The 19,160-nt window shown below is 48.0% G+C and overlaps 2 protein-coding genes and 1 long non-coding RNA gene across 3 annotated transcripts in view; 2 read left to right on the plus strand and 1 right to left on the minus strand.

Annotated features, from left to right (window-relative positions):
* LOC310917755 (endothelin receptor type B-like) overlaps nucleotides 1–19,160 on the minus strand; it is a 372,101-nt gene that overhangs the window by 254,452 nt on the left and 98,489 nt on the right. The window lies entirely within an intron of this gene.
* Nucleotides 13,379–18,456, plus strand: LOC310917887 (glutamine amidotransferase-like class 1 domain-containing protein 3, mitochondrial). Its single transcript, XM_083876498.1, has 4 exons — nucleotides 13,379–13,541; nucleotides 15,808–15,979; nucleotides 16,510–16,711; nucleotides 17,917–18,456. Exons 1-4 carry the CDS (start codon nucleotides 13,434–13,436, stop codon nucleotides 18,107–18,109), a joined length of 675 nt encoding a protein of 224 aa, XP_083732624.1. The 5' UTR covers nucleotides 13,379–13,433; the 3' UTR covers nucleotides 18,110–18,456.
* On the plus strand, nucleotides 18,461–19,014 carry LOC310917888. Its single transcript, XR_014591514.1, has 2 exons — nucleotides 18,461–18,507; nucleotides 18,729–19,014. It is a non-coding gene; the product is annotated as an uncharacterized lncRNA (long non-coding RNA).

The following is a 19,160-nucleotide window of genomic DNA, read 5'->3' on the forward strand; positions in this document are numbered from 1 at the left end:
GGAGAAGGGAGAGTTTTCCCTCTCGACAGCAAATAATTCCCATTGAAGGCAATGCTGCTCCTGCCTGCCCCACTGCAGGGACACCAGCACTGGATTTGGGGTGAATGAACCTCAAAGCAAGGACAGGCAGAGCTCTGGGGGCTGCAGGGCAGCAGAAAAACACAGGCAGGTTCACAGCAGCTGAGGAGCTCTGGAGGAGTCCCATCCACAAAGAAAATGTGTGTGAAATTTTGATTCTTGAGGAGATAAGAGGTGGAAGATTTGTACCAGCTCTTGTTTAATGCTGTCACGATGACACAAAATGTAAAACCCTCAGAATTCAGGAGTGAAATCTCAAATCATCCTGAGCTGGAAGGATCCACAGGCACCTGGGCCTGCACAGGACACCCCAACAATTCCATTCTTCCAAAGGCTTTGGGATCTGTGGCAGCCTCAGGGCTGTGCCCATTCCCAGAGGAGCCTGAGCAGTGCCTGAACCCTCTGGGGCAAAAAACCTTTCCTGAAATCCACCCTAAACCAATGAAAAGCCATGACCATGGTACTCCCATGAAAGTTTTAGAAGCCAGGAATATTTTGGAGCTCAGCCCCAGCTTTTAGCCCAGCCCCAGCCTCAGATGGGAATCCCTGAGTCCTCACAGCCCAACCCCAGCTGGAGCCCTGGCACATCCAGGCACCAGGATTTGATTGCTTGTAATCAAGAAGGAATTTTTTTATTGCTCCAATCATCCCGTGTTAGAATATGAACCCACTCACAAGCCATAACTCCACTGTGTAAAGCAGAATAATTTTTGTTTCACACCAACATCTGTGTTTTAAACTCTTTTTTCTCTTTGCCACCAGCACGAGGAACATCCATGAGATTTTTTTTTTAAATTAAATCCTAATTCAATTTTTTTTTTTTTTAAATTAGAAATTTAAATTTCCCGGATTCCCGATACCATCTATTGATTTGCCTCCTGGAAGCAAAGTGGTTGCATTTTTCCATCCCCCCAACACCTCTTTGGTTACCTTATCTCCCAGCTTGGCATACACCTGGTTGTGGTGGGTGGTGTCAGCCTCTCCCGTGGGGTTGGCCGAGGTCACCACGATGGGGCCGACCTGGTGACGGAAAAACGGGAGTCAAAGCTCTGAGCGGGACTTTTGGGGATAAAACGGGTGGTTTGAGCTCGGAATTTCATCTGTGACTCTGCAGAGAGTTTGGTGTGGCTCACCCAGGTGAGGCACCTCCTTTGCAGGCACAAAGTCCCACCAAACTGTGTTTGAGTGACCAGCACTGGTCACACCGTTACTAAAATTTGGGTTTATTGATGGCGGCCATGAAATGACACATTGCTTTCCAGCAATAACAACTTGCCCAGACCTAGAACACTCCTATCACACTTCTTGTGGCCACTTTCTGCCCCTGGCTATTCTAAAAAAAAAAAAAAAAATCTAAAATAAATTCTAAAAAAAAAAAATTCTAAAAATAAACTAAAGCTATTCTGGCCTCAGAGAGATCCATGCTTCCATCAGTGTCTACGTTGAAATTGAAACTGTCTGCTAATTCTTCTGATTTCCTGACCTGATGGTTGTTCCTTTTCCCATCTTTGCTGCCATAAAACCCCTCCCAGCTGGCTGCAGACCCTTCCCAAAGGAGAGGGTGACTGTGGCTCACCAGGTCGATGAGGTGTGTGGTGACAGAGCAGTCAGGGATGCGGATGGCCACGCTCTGAGGGGTCCCCACGTATTTGGCAGAGTCCTTCATTCCCAGGAAATCCACCCACTCACCTGCACCAAGCACAGTCACTCAGAGATTTGCACCAAGCAGAGTCACTCCAGAGATTTACACCAAGCAGAGTCACTCAGAGATTTACACCAAGCAGAGTCACTCAGAGGTTTACACCAAGCAGAGTCACTCAGAGGTTTACACCAAGCAGAGTCACTCAGAGATTTGCACCAAGCAGAGATTTGCACCAAGCACAGTCACTCAGAGGTTTACACCAAGCAGAGTCACTCAGAGATTTACACCACAGTCACTCAGAGGTTTACACCAAGCACAGTCACTCCAGGGTTTACACCAAGCAGAGTCACTCAGAGATTTGCACCAAGCAGAGATTTGCACCAAGCACAGTCACTCAGAGGTTTACACCAAGCACAGTCACTCAGAGGTTTACACCAAGCAGAGTCACTCAGAGGTTTACACCAGAGTCACTCAGAGATTTACACCAAGCACAGTCACTCAGAAATTTACACCAAGCAGAGTCACTCAGAGATTTACACCAAGCAGAGTCACTCAGAGGTTTACACCAGAGTCACTCAGAAATTTACACCAAGCAGAGTCACTCAGAGGTTTACACCAGAGTCACTCAGAAATTTACACCAAGCAGAGTCACTCAGAGATTTACACCAAGCACAGTCACTCAGAGGTTTACACCAAGCACAATCACTTAAGAGATTTGCATCAGTCCAAACCCAGTGATAGTAACAGGAATATCCTCATGTAATATGTGGTATTTCATGGGTTCGCAGTTATAGGAATTTCTAACCCAAAGCTCTCTGGAGAATTTGGAATTAACGTTTTCCTCACCTCTGGGAATGACCAAGCTAATGGGGGAAGGCCAGGCAGCCTCCATGAAGTCCCAGAGGAGGGGAGTGAAGAGATGCTTGGCAGGTTCCAGTTGCTTTAGGCTGGAGATCCAGAGGGACATGGGGCGATCCTGGGCCTGGCGCTTGGACCTGGGAAGAGAGAAGGAAACACGAGGCTGGGAGTAAAATGGGGATTTAAATTCAAGGAAAGGAAACTGTTGGAGAGGTCTAGAGCTAAGATAAGGTGTGCAGGCTCTGCCCCAGGTCACCAGTCTGGAGTAAAAATAGGACTGTTCAACAACTGACTGGACAAGAAGGGAATTAATGACTATTTCCAGTCAGGAATGTCTATTCCAAATCAAGGCTTTAACTTCTTGTGCAGTGATGGGTAAAGGTCCCAATGGCCCAAAATCTGAGGAAACCCCACCAACATGAGGGGCTCCAGCTTACAGCAAGTTGTCACCAGAGGGGTTTTATTGTGACATGTTCCTCCAAGTAAGAACAACAACAACCCCCTGCCCCATTTGCCACTGGTTTGGGTTTCTTGTGGTGTCCAAGTGGCTCCATCAGCCTTCAGCACCCCAGAACACAACCACAGCTCAGTTCTCCCCTTTCCTCTCCCAGCCAGCAGCACTCAGCAGCAGCTCTGAGTTCTGGAAGGTTCTCTGAGGCCAGCCCAGGTGGCAGGACTCACCTGTGAGCTTTCTCCACGGCGTCAGGCCGGCTGCAGGCGGCCACCAGCACATAGACAGTGTCCGTGGGGATGCCACAGGTGCCACCGTTCCTCAGGATATCTGTTGGCATGGGAACAGGGCACAACCCCTGAGTGATGGGAGGGGTGTAATTCCCATGGCAGAGTTGTCATACAGTGTCCTTTCCTTTCCTTTCCTTTCCTTTCCTTTCCTTTCCTTTCCTTTCCTTTCCTTTCCTTTCCTTTCCTTTCCTTTCCTTTCCTTTCCTTTCCTTTCCTTTCCTTTCCTTTCCTTTCCTTTCCTTTCCTTTCCTTTCCTTTCCTTTCCTTTCCTTTCCTTTCCTTTCCTTTCCTTTCCTTTCCTTTCCTTCCCTTCCCTTCCCTTCCCTTCCCTTCCCTTCCCTTCCCTTCCCTTCCCTTCCCTTCCCTTCCCTTCCCTTCCCTTCCCTTCCCTTCCCTTCCCTTCCCTTCCCTTCCCTTCCCTTCCCTTCCCTTCCCTTCCCTTCCCTTCCCTTCCCTTCCCTTCCCTTCCCTTCCCTTCCCTTCCCTTCCCTTCCCTTCCCTTCCCTTCCCTTCCCCACTGTATCCACACCATCCAGGATGTCACACCAAGGCCAGACTGGACAGGGCTTGGAGCAACCCAGTCTAGTAGAAGGCATCCCTACCCATGGAACAAGATGTGCTTTAAAATCCTTTCCCACCCAAACCATCCTGACTGGGATAACATCCTTTTAAGAGTGAATTTCCCCTCCACCCCCACACTGTGCCCTCTGTTTTTTTCCCCTTACCTGCAATCCTCTTGACTGAGGAGGCTTTCCTGGCGGGCAGGTGAAGGCACTTGGTGGTTCCTGCCCCAACACCTCCGAGCTGCACCACGGGCCTCCCCAGGGGAAGGCAGCAACCCTCAAAGGTGCTGCTGCACAGGGCAGCCAGGAAGCAATAAAAACTGACCAGCCCAAAGATGAGGGTGGCAGCAATGTCGTATCCAGCAGGAAGAGCGTGGATGGCGTCCAGCAGGAAGCTGACAGCAACCAGCATGAACGTCAGGGAGTAGAAGAACCAGGCCATGTTTAGGAAGAGCGAGCAGAAGACAATGAAGCTGTTGAAGAGGATGAAGGCAACAATGCCCACAGCCGCGTGGAAGCTCCTGGCAGGGCCGTAGAGGCCACCAAACCTGGTCAGCCCCCAGATGATCCACAGGACGGAGTAGAGGATGAAGGCGCTGCTCTCCAGGGTTTTACCCCGGGCAAAAGCCACTGAGCCACCCAGGAGCTTCAGGATCCCCCCAGCCACCACCACCCAGGGGATGACAACAGTGCCGAGGGGAGCCTGGGGGTCTCCTGTGGCTGTCAGGGCAAAAGAAGCCAGGACACTGCAGGCGTAGGCAAGGACCTCTGCATCGGCATATTTGGAATAGCCCAGGTAGGGAGTGTGGAGCTCTGGGCCCTCCCGGAGCTTCAGGAGGTTGCTGCGAGCAAGGAGAGCCTTGACAGCTCCTTTCCCTGGCAGGATCTTAGCCCTGGCCCTCACGTTGTACAGGTGAACCAGAGACACCAAAGCTGAGGCCACAAAAATGGCCACGGCCACGCCTTGGGGGCCACCTGCAAAAAACCCCCGGGGGCTGCAAGCCAGGGCAATGCAGTAGGCGACAAAAACCAGCAAGTACAGCCCATCCACGGGGCTCTGGAGGGACAGAAAAAGAGCCAAGACGGCAAAAAGAATGGAGAACACCACCAGGAATGGGGTTGGGAAATGGGGCTCCTCTGGCTGCCAGGTGGGGTACAGGAGGCTGTAACCTGCAGCGAATTTGAGGATGGAAGTGAAGCCGAAGGCTGTGGCCATGAGAACGTCCATTGCACGGTAGGACAAGACACAGATGCCAATCTGGAAGGTGCCAGCTGCCCACAGCCAGGGCACCTGGCCCAGGAAGAGTCTGTGGGTGACCCCCAGCAGCCTGCAGCCCAGCACACTGCCTGCCAGCATGTTCAGGAGCAGCCCAGGGGCTGCAAAGGGGTTGGTGCAGCCTGCACTGCCCCAGCTCTGCTCCTGGGATTTTTTCTCGGCGAGATCCGTGCCAGGCAGGGCGACTTTCCCCTTGCTCAGGACGCAGAGGATCCTCCCCAGGGCAAAATATCCCCCGACCAGGCAGACAAGGAGGTGGCTGCAGGCCACAGCTGAGGGCCCCAGCGAGGAGCTGTAGTGCAGGGCCACCTCATGGGCACTGGCCAGGGACACTGCAGCTGCCACCAGGGCCAGGACGGGCTCTCTGCACAGGAATCCCACCAGGGCCACCAGGAGCAGGGCCAGGGTGAAGGTGGCCAGGCCTGGCACAAGAGCATCACGAGCATCCTGTGGGCTGGGCAGCAGCCCCTGCCCTGCCAGGATCAGGATCACTCCATAGGCACTCCAGAAGGCTGACAGGGTCAGGCACAGGGACACCAGCAGGGAGGAGTTCCTGAGGCTTCTCCGGATCCCTGCAGGATAAAGGGAGACAGGGCTGTGAGCTCGGGAAAGATGGGACAGGAAAGACTTATGGATATGATTGTCTGGTAAGAAATACTGGAGATGTAAAAGCTGTGAGTGAAATAGAAATGAATTTCAGCTCTGAGATGTGATCATGGCAGGCAGGAAGACGGGGATGAGCTGGAGATGGGTGGAAGGACAGAAAACAAAAGGCCCCAAGGGTGCAGCCCCTCTCCACCCTGCCAAGGCATCAGGGAAAAGGTGGATGAGAAAAGTCTCTTTAGAGTTTAGAATACAGGATGATGTGGTGATAGAGCAGTTCTCATGGGCTGCAGGCAAAGTCTGTAGGGTTTGTATCTCGTGTCTGTTGGTCACTGTAAATTAGAATATTCAACACAAAAAGAGATGGAATGGATTGGAACAAGGTCCTCACTCTCTTCCTCTTCTACTTCTTTTCTACTTCCCTTGCTCCTACCTCTCTTACCTCTCTCACACTTTTACCCCCTCTCTCTCCCCTCTCTCTTTGGGGTTCCCTCCAGCCCAGGCTGGTGGCTGAAGGCAAAGCCCTTTTTACCCACAACCCTTGCAATAAACCCACATATTCTAGAATATCTCAGCTCTGCAGAGTTCCCTCTCCCTGCCCTCCACAGATGATCCTACAGTGTGGGAAACAGGAGTTCAGAGAGGTGGGAAGCAGGATCAGCACAGGTCCCACCTGATGATGGATTTGAAGGTTCAGGGGGATTTTATCACATCCTACAACTGCCTGGAATGAGGTTTGTAGGGAGGGGTCAGGCTCTTCTCCCAGGGGGTCAGAGACAGGACGAGAGGAAATGGCCTCAAGCTGTGCCAGGGGAGGTTTAGGTTGAGTTATCAGGGAAAATTTCTCATGGAAAGAGTTGTCCAGGCCTGGCAGTGGTGGAGTCCCCATCCCTGGAAGGGCTCAAAAGACACAAATGTGGCACTTGAGGAGGTGGCTCAGTGCTGACCATGGTGACAGTGCTGGTGGATGGCTGGACTCAACAATATTTAAGGTTTTCCAACCTGAACAATTCTGTGATTTGATGATTCTGTGACCTCATGTTCTCATTGCCATGAGCTACAAAGAATAAATAATTCCCCATTCACCCTAGAGAGCTTCTAGGCAGTGATTGTTTTATCTCAGATAAGCAGAGACACCATTTCTTGCCATTTTCCCCTGGACATTTCAACCCATGGATGCTGAAGAAAAGCCTGGGAGAGAAATGGTGTGTTCAGTGTGTTAAAACCCCAAAATCCTGGTAGACCATTTGTTTTTCTAAAAAAAACACCGATTTCTTTTATAGAATAAAGATTTGCTGTGCTGACCCAGAGCCATGGAATTGGCTGGGAAAAGACCTGAAATCTCATCCCATTCCACACCCTGCCATGGATGGACAGGGATATTTTCACTACCCCAGGCTGGTTTTGGACACTCCCAGGGATCCAGGGGCATCCACAGCTGCTCTGAGAGAAGGGATGAGTGATCCAGCAAAGCTGCCATGGTTTTTATCCTCTTGGCAAAGCCATGGGAGGGAGTTTTGTGCCTGGGCAGCCCCAGATCTTACCTGCATAGGCCAGGAGAGCTGATAAAAGGAGCAGCAGGACCCCGAGGGCTGTGCTGGGGATCAGAGGGGTGGGCCCTGGGGAGCTGTAGAAATGCACAGCCAGCAACAGAGATCCTGTGTGGGGAGCACAAAGAGATTGTAAACCTGCCTCCCCCCCAAAAAAAAACCCCAAAAACCCAGCAGAGAATTCAGGGTGAATGGGCAGAGCAGAGGAAGAGAGGAACAATAATAATATCTGCAAATAGGAAATATTAAAGAGGTGGAGTGGGGCTCAGTTTGTGCACAATTGTAATTTTTTTTTCTGGCTTGAAATAAGTTGAAATGAATAATTTGAGGTTCCCAGAGAGGTTGTGGGTGCCCCATCCAATTAAAGCCAGGCTGGATGGAGTTTGGACCAGCTGGGTCAAGGGAAAGGTGTCCCTTGATCACCTTTAAGGTCCCTCCCTACCCAAATAATTCTGAGAATGTATGGAGGAGTTTGAAAATTGCCAGATAAATGTAAAAATTCCACAACTCCATTTACACAAAAAGCAGACAGACACACACACCTCCCTCCAGCCTCGCACTGATGGAAAACCAACCAAAAAAAAAAAAAAAAAAATCCAGAAATAAGACAGAACACAAAGAAGGAACAAGAAGCGAAAGGGGAGAGAACACAGAAAACAGAGCTGCAGGGAGAAAGGCTGGAAAAGGAAAAGGGGAGGAAACTTCATCCAAACCAAGATGATTTACTACCCCGACTATGCAAAACTTTGGATCTGCTTCCCACCCAGTGTGGAACCAGCACAAAAACCTCCAGGCCAGCCTTGGAGAGGGGGAAAAGCCAACACAAATATTTTGTTGGCCGCCGAGGCAGGCGCTGGGACCTCTGCACCAAAAAAACCTTTTCCCGGAGCAGAAAACCTGGAGGATAAACAACCTCTTGAACCCCTTTTTGGAAAAGAGGGGTATCCCAGATAACCCATATCCCATCCCAGGATGCTCAGAGAGGTCCATACCTGCAGAAATGGCCAGGAGGCCGATGGAGGAATGCAGTGATTCACTGTTGTTGTCTCCCATCCCTGCTCTCCTCAGTGTCCTCACTGCCTCTTCTCTTTCCTTCCCATGCTCTTTATAACCAAAGCATTGCTGCAGCCTCTGGTCCTCCCTGCTCCCCACCCCTTTTTTTTTTTATTATTATTATTTTTTTTTTTTTCCCCTACAGGCTTCTTCTGTTCCTCTCTCTGCGTGCGGGAGGAAATGCAAATGAATTTCTCTGTGCGGTAAATTTGAGGTTGTGAGTCAGACCTTTGGGTTGTTGGTGGCTCCCTCCAGGGGCCTCTGAATTTTTTTTTTTGCTTGTTAAAAAATGAGGCTTGAAAAAAAAAAAAATTAAAAAAATAAGGTTGAGGGTTTGTTGCTGTTGCTGCCTTTTATATATATATATATATATATATTTATATTTTTTATATATATGTGTGTGTGTGTGTATATATATATGTATATATATGTATACATATGTGTATATATATGTGTGTGTATATATATATGTGTGTATATATATATATATATTTTTTTTTTTTTCTCCTGCCAGTGAGGAAATTACATGGGTTAAAAGGGTTTTTTTGCAAGCATCCACCTCGATGGAGCAAAAAAATTAAAAAATGACACAGATTAAAATGAAGGTTTTTTGCAGACATCCACCTTGATGGAGCAAACAAATTAACAAATTACACGGGTTAAAACAAAGAGGTTTTTTTCCAAGCATCCACCTGGATGGAGCAAACAAATAATTACATGGGTTAAAATTAAGATTTTTTTTTTTTGCAAGCATCCACCCGGATGGAGAAAAAAAATTAACAAATTATACGGGTTAAAACGAAGAATTTTTTTTTTGCAAGAATCCACCTGGATGGATGGAGCAAACAAATTACATGGGTTAAAACGAAGGGGTTTTTTGTGCAAGCATCCACCTCGATGGAGCAAACAAATTAACAAATTGCACAGGTTAAAACGAGAGATTTTTTTGCAAGCATCCACCTCAATAGAGCAAACAAATTAACAAATTACATGGGTTAAAATGAAGATTTTTTTTTTGCAAGCATCCACCTGGATGGATGGAGCAAACCAGGCCAGCAGCTCCTCGGGGAGCACTTGTTTCTCCTCTCACTGAGCACAGGGCTCCTGTTTGTTGTCCCTGTCACAGCTCTCAATGCCTGGCACCAGCCCCTGAGCTGGGCAAGGCCAGGGCAGACCTGCTGCCATCCCCTTAGAGGTGATTTGTGTCACCTTTAGCTGTGGATCTGTCACTCCAGCCCAGAGGAGCCTTGGTGCCTTTCCAGGGCAGGGGAGAGTGTGTGACAGTGCCAGGGTTGTGTTCCAAAGGGGACAAGGAAAGATCTGTGGACACCTTCTCATTGTGTGATCAGGGCATAAAGGTGTCCATGGATGGAGAGGAGGCTGCAGAGAGCCCTGGGCACTGCCCTGGGGGGCCTGTCCACTCCTGCGTGGGGTGGGAATTGTCACAGAACCATCCTGTGAGAGCTGACACAGCTCTGCTCCTCTGCTGGGCTGTTCATGGGGATGGAGCAGGGTAGGGACCTTAGAGGTGATTTCTGTCACCTTTAGGTGTGGATCTTGATGCCATGATCCAGTTGAGGTGTCAGGGCTGGGTTGGACTCGATGATCTTGAAGGTCTCTTCCAACCTGCACATTCTGTGATTGTGTGATTCTGTGATCTGTCACTCCAGCCCAGAGGAGCCTTGCTGCCTTTCCAGGTCAGGAGAGAGTTTCTGACATTGCCAGGGTTGTGTCCCAAAGGGGACAAGGAAAGATCTGTGGGCACCTTCCCATTGTGTGATCAGGGCATAAAGGTGTCCATGGATGGAGGGGAGGCTGCAGAGAGCTCTGGGCACTGCCCTGGGGGTCCTGTCCACTCCTGGGTGGGTGGGAATTGTCACAGAACCATCCTGACACAGCTCTGTTCTCTGCTGGGCTGTTCATGGGGATGGAGCAGGGTAGGGACCTTAGAGGTGATTTCTGTCACCTTTAGCTGTGGATCTGTCACTCCAGCCCAGAGGAGCCTTTCCAGGTCAGGGGAGAGTTTCTGATATTGCATGGGTTGTGTCCCAAATGGACAAGGAAGGATTTGTGGGAACTTTCCCATAGGGATTGATTATGTGATCAGGGGATAAAGGTGTCCATGGATGGAGGGGAGGCTGCAGAGAGCCCTGGGCACTGCCCTGGGGGCCTGTCCAGTCCTGGGTGGGGTGGGAATTGTCACACAACCATCCTGTGGGAGCTGACACAGCTCTGCTCCCCTGCTGGGCTGTTTATGGACTGTTCCCTTGAGGGACTCAGCTCCAGGTAAAGCAAATCCCACTGTCCTGGCAAGACAAAAGGTGCAGAGCTTTGCTCCAGTTCTCTTGTGATGGAGTCCTGGAAACAGAATTTGGGGGTTTTTAGGGTATGTGTATTTTATATGTATTTTATATATACTTTATATGTATTTTATATGTATTTTATATATGATTTATATATATTATATGAATTTTATATGTATTTTATATGCGATTTTTATATATTATATGTATTTTATATGTATTTTATATATATATTTTATATGTATTTTATATGTATTTTATATGCATTTTATATGTATTTTATATGTGATTTATGTGTGAATTATATATATTATATGTACTTTATATATACTTTATATGTACTTTATGTGTATTTTATATATATTATATGTACTTTATATGTACTTTATATGTACTTTATATGTATTTTATATGTGATTTATATATATTATATGTACTTTATATGTACTTTATATGTACTTTATATGTATTTTATATGTGATTTATATATATTATATGCATTTTATATGTATTTTATAAATATATTAACATATGAGTCAGGATGGAGGATTTGGGGTGTTGTCTTTGTCCTTCTTCCATTTTCTTCATGGGTTTAGGTGGTTTTTTGTAATTGGGTGTATCCCTGGCCAGGCTCTTGTCCTGCCCGAGGTGAACCCTAAAGACCTTTCAATAAATCTCTATTTTATTCTCCAGCTCTGTCCAGTCTGTTCCAGTGGCATCACCCACCCCTCCTCACTGAAACCTTAATTCAGATTAAAATCACTTTTTAACCCCAAACCCCACAGTAAACGTGCACAGCCAAGGCTGAAAAAATGTCATTTATGGCTCATCTCTATTGCAGAAAGACCTTTAGGGCTGACACATTTATTGAGACAGATATTTTGTTTTAAAGGGGAGGAAAAAACAAACCTGGCTGGCCCAGTTGCACCAGTTATCCCAGTAAGGGGAACAAGCCCAGCCAGTTCACAAAAAAAAAAAATAAAATAAAAAAAAAAAAGATGTGGTTGTAGAAAACCTTCAGCCTTTGGCCACTTTGTTCCATTGTAAATTGAATTTCTTCAGGAAGGAGAAATTACCTGCTCAGGTTGCAACATCACTCAACTGGTTGGTTGTTTTTTTTTGTTTTTTTTTTTTTTTTTTTTTTTTTTTTTTTTTTTTTTTTTTTTTTTTTGTTTTGTTTTGTTTTGTTTTGTTTTGTTTATGCAAGAGAAAAAAAATAAATAAAAATACAGCCCTAAAGCATAGTTAGGATTCCTTAGATAGGAAAACAAACAGCAAGGGAAAGGCTTTGGGTGTTTTTTAATCTGAATTTAATTCCTGTTCTGGGTAATAACAGTAAATGAGGGGTGCAGCCACGAGTTCATTACCCACAGGATGTGCTTTGTGTCTCTCCCAAAAAATGACAGAGCCCCAAGGAATATTTATATATATATAAATATATATAATATATACAATATATATATATTATAATTTATATATATATAAATTTTATATAATTTATAAAAAAATATATAATTTATATATAATTTATAATTTATATATTTTATATAAATAAATTATAATATATAATTTATATTTTAAATTTATAATTTATATATATAAATATATAAAAATTATATATATTTTATATATATAAATATATATATTATATATATTAAAATATATTAATATATATAATATATTAATATATTAATATATTAATATAAATAATATATAGGTTATATGTATAATAAATATATAAAATATATATTTAAAATAATAAATATTTTATAATAAAATATATAAAATATACTTAATATTAAATATATATATAATTTATAAAAATATATATATGCTATATATAGCCCCAACATATTTATATGTTCTTATAAATAACCCCTAGAAAAAAAAACACCCTGCAGACATGTTGTGGGAGGGTTTTTTTATTCTCTCAACCTCCACAGGGCACAGTTATTTCACCAGGGTTGGGCTGAAATAGGGAGAGGCACAGGATCATCTCAATTAGAGCAGGGAGCAGAGGAAACTCAGGCTCCACAAATTCCCTGTGCCACTTCTTTGGAATTAAATAAATGGAGATTTGGTGCTGGTGGTGAAGAATCCCATTATTCCAGAAATCCCATTATTCCAGAAATCCCATTATTCCAGAGCTCAGGGAGTGTTTGGACACTTCTCTCAGGCACAAAGGGGGATTGTTGGGGTGCCAGGACATTGTGGGTTCCCTTCCACCTCTGTGACTCCATTAATTTCTAAACTCAGGGTGCAAAAGGCAGCAAAGTGTAAAACACCCACTGTGGAGAGATGGGATTTGAGAGGAGGAACATTCAGGCTGCAAAAAGGAAAATATTGGTGTTAAAAGCCTGAAGAGCCTGTGCAGTGCAGGGCTCAAAAAATGGGGCACAGAGGGGAGTTCACAGGGTGAAATCCCGGCTCTGGTCAAGCTCCCTTCCATCCCATCTCCTGTGCTTCAGTCTGCTCTAGAATAAAAAAAAAAAAAAAAAAAAAAATCAACAGGCGAAAAGGAGAAGGAAAAACACAGCTGCCCTACAGACAGCGTGTCCTGCAGCAGCCACTTGAGGAAACAAATAACATTTCCATGCCCTGCCCGTGGAGCTGGAAATAAAACCTCTTTGCCAGTAAAGAGAGACAGCCCAGCCCTGCCTGCCCCACCTCTCCTGGGGGAGGGATGGGTTATAAAGGACTGTGGGCCCCAGCAGAGCTCACAGAGCGCTCTGGGCTGTGCAGAAATCCTGCAGCTCCAGGGGGACCATGGCAAAGAGGGTGGCGGTGGTGCTGGCCGGCTGCGGGGTCTTCGATGGCACCGAGCTCCACGAGGCTTCAGCGGTGCTGGTGCATCTCAGCAGGGCAGGGGCTCAGGTGAGAGGCTCCTTCCTTCCCCAGATCTGCCCCAGCTCCTTCCTTCCCCAAATCTGCCCTGGTTCCTTCCCCAGGGTCTGCCCTGGTTCCCTCTCCAGGGTCTGCCCCAGCTCCTTCCTTCCCCAGATCTGCCCCGGCTCCTTCTTCTTCCCCAAGATCTGCCCTGGTTCCTTCCCCAAATCTGCCCCAGCTCCTTCCCCAGATCTGCCCCAGCTCCTTCTCCAGGATCTGCTCCAGCTCCTTCCTTCCCCCAGATCTGCCCCAGCTCCTTCCCCAGATCTGCCCCAGCTCCTTCCCCAGATCTGCCCCAGCTCCTTCCTTCCCCCAGATCTGCCCCAGCTCCTTCCTTCCCCAGATCTGCCCCAGCTCCTTCCTTCCCCCAGATCTGCCCCAGCTCCTTCCTTCCCCAGATCTGCCCCAGCTCCTTCCTTCCCCCAGATCTGCCCCAGCTCCTTCCTTCCCCAGATCTGCCCTGGTTCCTTCCTTCCCCCAGATCTGCCCCAGCTCCTTCTTCTTTCCCCAGTTCAGGTCTGTTCCTGTCCCTGATTCAGGCTCTGCTGCTGAATCTCTCTTTGTTTCTGAGATAAACTCCCCAAAAATCAGTGCCTGCAGTCCCTGGGGATGGTGTGGAGAGAACTCCCTGCTCAGCTGGGCTGTAAAAAGGGATCAGCTCTAGATCCAAAGTATCCAAACTTTCCAGCAGACTTTTCCTGGATTCCTTCTCTCTTTGTTTTTAGCTTGCATATCCTCTTTCCTCGCCTGCTATTTCTGTTAAAAGACAGTTTGGGCTGTTCGAAATTCATGATTTTAATAACCTTCAAAGGGTAGAAGTGAAAATAGAGAATCCCAGAGTATTTTGTGTTGGGAAGGGCTTTAAAGCTCATCGTTTCCATCCCCTGCCATGGGCAGGGACATTCCCCCTGTCCCATCTGCTCCAAGCCCCAATGTCCAGCCTGGCCCTGGACACTGCCCTGGGCAGGGACATTCTCCCTGTCCTGGGCTGCTCCAAACCCCAATGTCCAGCCTGGCCCTGGACACTGCCCTGGGGAGGGACATTCCCACTGTCCCATCTGCTCCAAACCCCAATGTCCAGCCTGGCCCTGGATATTACCAGGGATGAGAGAACAGACAGGGGTTGGTGAGTTAAACCTGAGCCGCTCCTTGAGACTGGGACAGGAGGGAGGGAGGGAAAACCTCTGGAGCATCACCCTGAGCTGTGAACTGTCCAGGTTTCTGGGTCGGAGCCATCCCTGGGAATGGGAGCTGCTCTGTGGGACACAGGGGGGACCTACCTGTGCCATCCCCCCAGTCCCAAACCATCCCAGCTCTGTCTGCCTTCCCTGCTTGGCTCCAGACGTTTTCTCCACTGTGTGTAATTTTGCTTTTTTCCTCCTCCGGAGCTGCTGCAGTCGCTTCCCTCCTGCCCAGAGGACTCAGAGCTCATCCCTCCCTCATCCCTGGATCTGCAGGGGCCTCTAGTGGAGGAAACTCGGGCATCATTTCAATCCCTCCTGTCCTAAGGGAACAGAGCAGCACAGAATGGAATATTTCAGTTGGAAGGGAGAGCTCAGCACCTCCCTCTCCACAGAAAGCTGCCATCAGGTCCCCCTTGTCTCCCACCGAAATAATTCCAGTGTTTTCAGCAGCTGCTCAAAGGACATTCCTTCCAGCCTTGGGGACACCTTGGTGTTCCTTAAATCCTTCTCAAATTGTGGGGCCCAGAACTGCACAGGGGGTACAGCCCCAAAATCTGCTCACCACCCTCCACTCTTCATTTCTGCAGATGAGATTGAAAGTGCTAAAAGAAAAGAGGAAGCATTTTCCAGAAACATTCTGGAAGAGGTGGGGAGAGGGAACTCCAAGCCCTGTCCCAGTGGGAGATGGAGAGGGAACTCCAAGCCCTGTCCCAGTGGGAGATGGAGAGGAGACTCCAAACCATGTCCCAGTGGGAGATGGAGAGGGAACTCCAAGCCCTGTCCCAGTGGGAGATGGAGAGGAGACTCCAAACCATGTCCCAGTGGGAGATGGGGTGGGACAGCAGCTCTCTGGGTGATCACCCAGCAAGAGGGATTTATTTGGATATTAATGGACTCTTCATTCCCCCAAACAAGCAGTTCTGAGCACAAACTACCAAAGTTTTTTTTTTCTTCCTTTCTCTCTTTCCTCCATGCCAGCTCTTCCCAATAAAGCCCCTCACCATCCCCACTCACTGCCTGTGCCTTTCCCATCATTTCTAAAGGATAACAGCCCTTTTTCCCCACTCCAGGCTGAGCTTTATGCCCCAAACATCCCCCAGATGCATGTGGTGGACCATGTGAAGGGGCAGCCAACGCCGGAGCAGCGCAATGTGCTGGTGGAGAGTGCCAGGATTGCCAGAGGAAACATCAAAGACTTGGCTACGCTGGATGTCAAAGGGTTGGATGCCCTGATCATTCCAGGTGGGATTGTGTGGGATCTGCCTGTCTGGGGTTTGGATATTCCATAGGTATTGTTATAATCCTCAGCCTTCTGATGATTGTTTACATATTTTCCTTCAAAGTCTCTCAAAACAATTTATATTGTTTTCATTCCTTTCAGTGATGGACTTCTGTATTCACCACTGGAGTCAGAGAGGTGTTCCTCTCACTGACCAATCCCTGACCAAATCTCAAATACTCTATAAACCCTAAATCATAATAAAATCAAAATATATTATAATAAATAATAAATAAAATGTCTTTCTTTTCCCTGATTCTACCTGACAGGTGAGTGTGGTTCTTTTCGTGTCCCTGACTGTGACAACATGGGGGTCGTGGGATGGAGAGGGACAGGCTGGAGCAGGGAAAGAAAAAGTTAATTTTAATTCTTTTATTGGTGCTGGAAAAATGCTGCCAACCATCCAATCCACCTGAGTATTCCACCACATCCCACCTGCCAAAAATCCTGTCCTGGATACAACCTCCACCCTAAATTGTTTCTTTTTCCTCAGGTGGATTTGGGGTGGCCAAAAACCTGAGCACTTGGGCCACCCAGGGCAAGAACTGCAGCGTCTCCAAGGAGGTGGAGAGTGTCCTGAGGGCTTTCCACGCCGCCCACAAACCCATCGGGCTGTGCTGCATCTCCCCAGTGCTGGCAGCCAAAATCTTCCCTGGCTGCGAGGTCACCGTGGGACACGACACCGAGTGTGAGCAGTGAGTGACACAGGGGTTGGTGACAGTCACAGCAGGGTCCCCAAGGTCCTGGCCAGGGGGTGGAAGTCTCACAAGGGGGTGGACATTAATTCTGAGAATTCAGCTCTGCTGCCTCAAGTGAGGCTTTTAGCAATTCCAACCCTTTTAGGGACTTAACAGGGAAAATCAGGAATTCTGGAAGATGATTTTATCATTTCTCAGTACAGCAGAAGGAATGATGTAACACCAGATCTCTATTCATTTCTGTGGCTTGTTTTCCACAACTCTAATGGGCTTTGAATAAGACACTTTATTTTAAATTAATTAAAATATAGTTTATTATTTTTAATTAAATATTTGCCTCCCTGATGCCTCACAGACCCAGGGTAGGAAAAACCTTTGCTTGACTCCAAGTTAAGGAAATCCAAGGCAGGAACAGGATGGTTACCCAAATTTTGGGGTGTTAAGAGAACAAGGAAATTAATCTGTCTTCAGTCCCACAGAGAAGCTGTGACTGGATTCTCCCAAGGGCAGACAAGGAATGTTGATGGCTTTTGCCAGGAAGGAGTTTTTCCACTAACTTGGTGAGAAAAACCCACCCCAAACCTAAATCTAATTGTTGCCCAAGGGAAGCTGTGGCTGCTCCATCCCTGGCAGTGCCCAAGGCCACCCTTGGGACCATGGAATGTGTCCCTGCCCATGGCAGGGGTGACACTGGACGGGCTCTGAGGTCCCTTTTCACCCAAACCATCCCAAAGTGGGACTTCAGGTCTCGTTTTGTCTTTACTTCAGATTTATAACTCATTTGAACAGGAGGTTTCCTGTTGTAGAGTCCTGGAGAAACTCCTCAAGCAGGAAAAGATTTGGATCCTCCTGGGCAGGATTTGTGCAGTGTCCAAAGAATTTTCCCTCTGGCCCTTCCCCAGGCACAGTTAGGGAATGAAAAGATCCACACTCACCCATCAGGTTGAAATGAGGAAAAGAAGGGGCAGTTTATTATGATTTAGGGTTTTTATAGGATTAGGAATTTGGTCGAGGATTGGCAGATGAGAGGAAATACCTCTCTGACCCCAGTGGTCAATCCAGAACTCCATCACTGAGAGAAATGAAAACATTGTTTTGAGAGACTCCAAAAGAAAAAATGTAAACAATCACCAGAAAGTTGAGGACTAGGGGACAGTGTAGGACGTTCCCCACTGCAGTTTTTTATCCTTATTCCCCTGCAGGTGGCCCTACGCCAAGACCGCCGAGGCCATGAAGGAGCTGGGCTGCAAACACATCAACAGCCAGGTCAGCGAGGTCCATGTGGACACCAGGAACCTCCTGGTGACCACCAGCGCCTTCATGTGCAACGCCCCCATCCACCACATCCACGACGGCGTGGGGAGCATGGTGCGGGAAGTGCTGCGCCTGGCCTGAGCCTCTGTCCTGCTGGGGTAACACCCTTCCCACCCCGCCAGCAGGGAAGGGACTGGCTGTTCCTGGAGTTCCTGAGAGAAGGAAAATGTTGTTGTGTTCTATTTTGCCAAGGATACATCGATCACTGGCTGGAGATGGGATTGTGGGATGGTTTGGGTTGGGAGGGACCTAAAGTTTATCTTGTTTCCATCTCCTACCAAGGAAGGGGCATCTCTCACTGTCCCAGGCTGCTCCAGGCTGGTCTGGAACATTTCCAGGGGCAGCCACAGCAGCAGGGAAGGGATGCTCAGCAGATCTGGAGCTCTGGTGCTTCCTGAGAGGGGAAAATGATGTTGTGTTCTGTTCTGCTGAGGCTGGAGATGGGATTGTGGGATGGTTTGGGTTGGGAGGGACCTAAAGTTTATCTTGTTTCAATCTCTCGCTGTCCCAGGCTGCTCCAAGCTGGCCTGGAACATTTCCAGGGGTAGCCACAGCAGCAGGGAAGGGATGCTCAGCAGATCTGGAGCTCTGGTGCTTCCTGAGAGGAGAAAATGTTGTTGTGTTCTGTTCTGCTGAGGATACGTCGATCACCAGCTGGAGATGGGATTGTGGGGTGGTTTGGGTTGGGAGGGACTTAAAGTTTATCTTGTTTCCAATCTCCTCTCAAGGAAGGGACATCTCTCACTGTCCTGGGCTGCTCCAGGCTGGTCTGGAACATTTCCAGGGGCAGCCAGAGCTTTTCTGTGCCTCCTCACCCTCACAAGGAGGAATTCCATGCCAATATCCCACATCCATCCCTCAGGCTGAGGCCAGGCAGGAGCCAGGATCCCACAGGGCTCAGCTTCAGCCCCTCCCTCAGAGCAAGAATTGTGGCCAGAGGAAAACCCAGCTCTGCTACCAAATAAAAACCTGATGCTTCTACTGAATTCTGAGCTTTGCTTCTGTCTCTGCCTTTTCCCTCTGGATGCCTCACGTCCGCCCTCACCATCCCGCCGGCTTCGCGCCTGGCAGCCGCAATATCGCCCCCTCCCATTGGCTGTCGCCCCCGCCACGCCGTTGCTATGGCAACGCG

Source organism: Zosterops lateralis, assembly GCF_965231275.1.
Source record: "Zosterops lateralis genome assembly, chromosome: 21".
Taxonomy (NCBI): Eukaryota; Metazoa; Chordata; class Aves; order Passeriformes; family Zosteropidae; genus Zosterops; species Zosterops lateralis.

Excerpts from the sequence above, each read along its gene's own strand:
- LOC310917887 (XM_083876498.1), top strand. The coding sequence starts at position 13,434 with ATGGCAAAGAGGGTGGCGGTGGTGCTGGCCGGCTGCGGGGTCTTCGAT. Across the intron at positions 15,980-16,509 it reads GGATGCCCTGATCATTCCAG|GTGGATTTGGGGTGGCCAAA; the intron begins GTGGGATTGTGT and ends CTTTTTCCTCAG. Across the intron at positions 16,712-17,916 it reads CACGACACCGAGTGTGAGCA|GTGGCCCTACGCCAAGACCG; the intron begins GTGAGTGACACA and ends ATTCCCCTGCAG.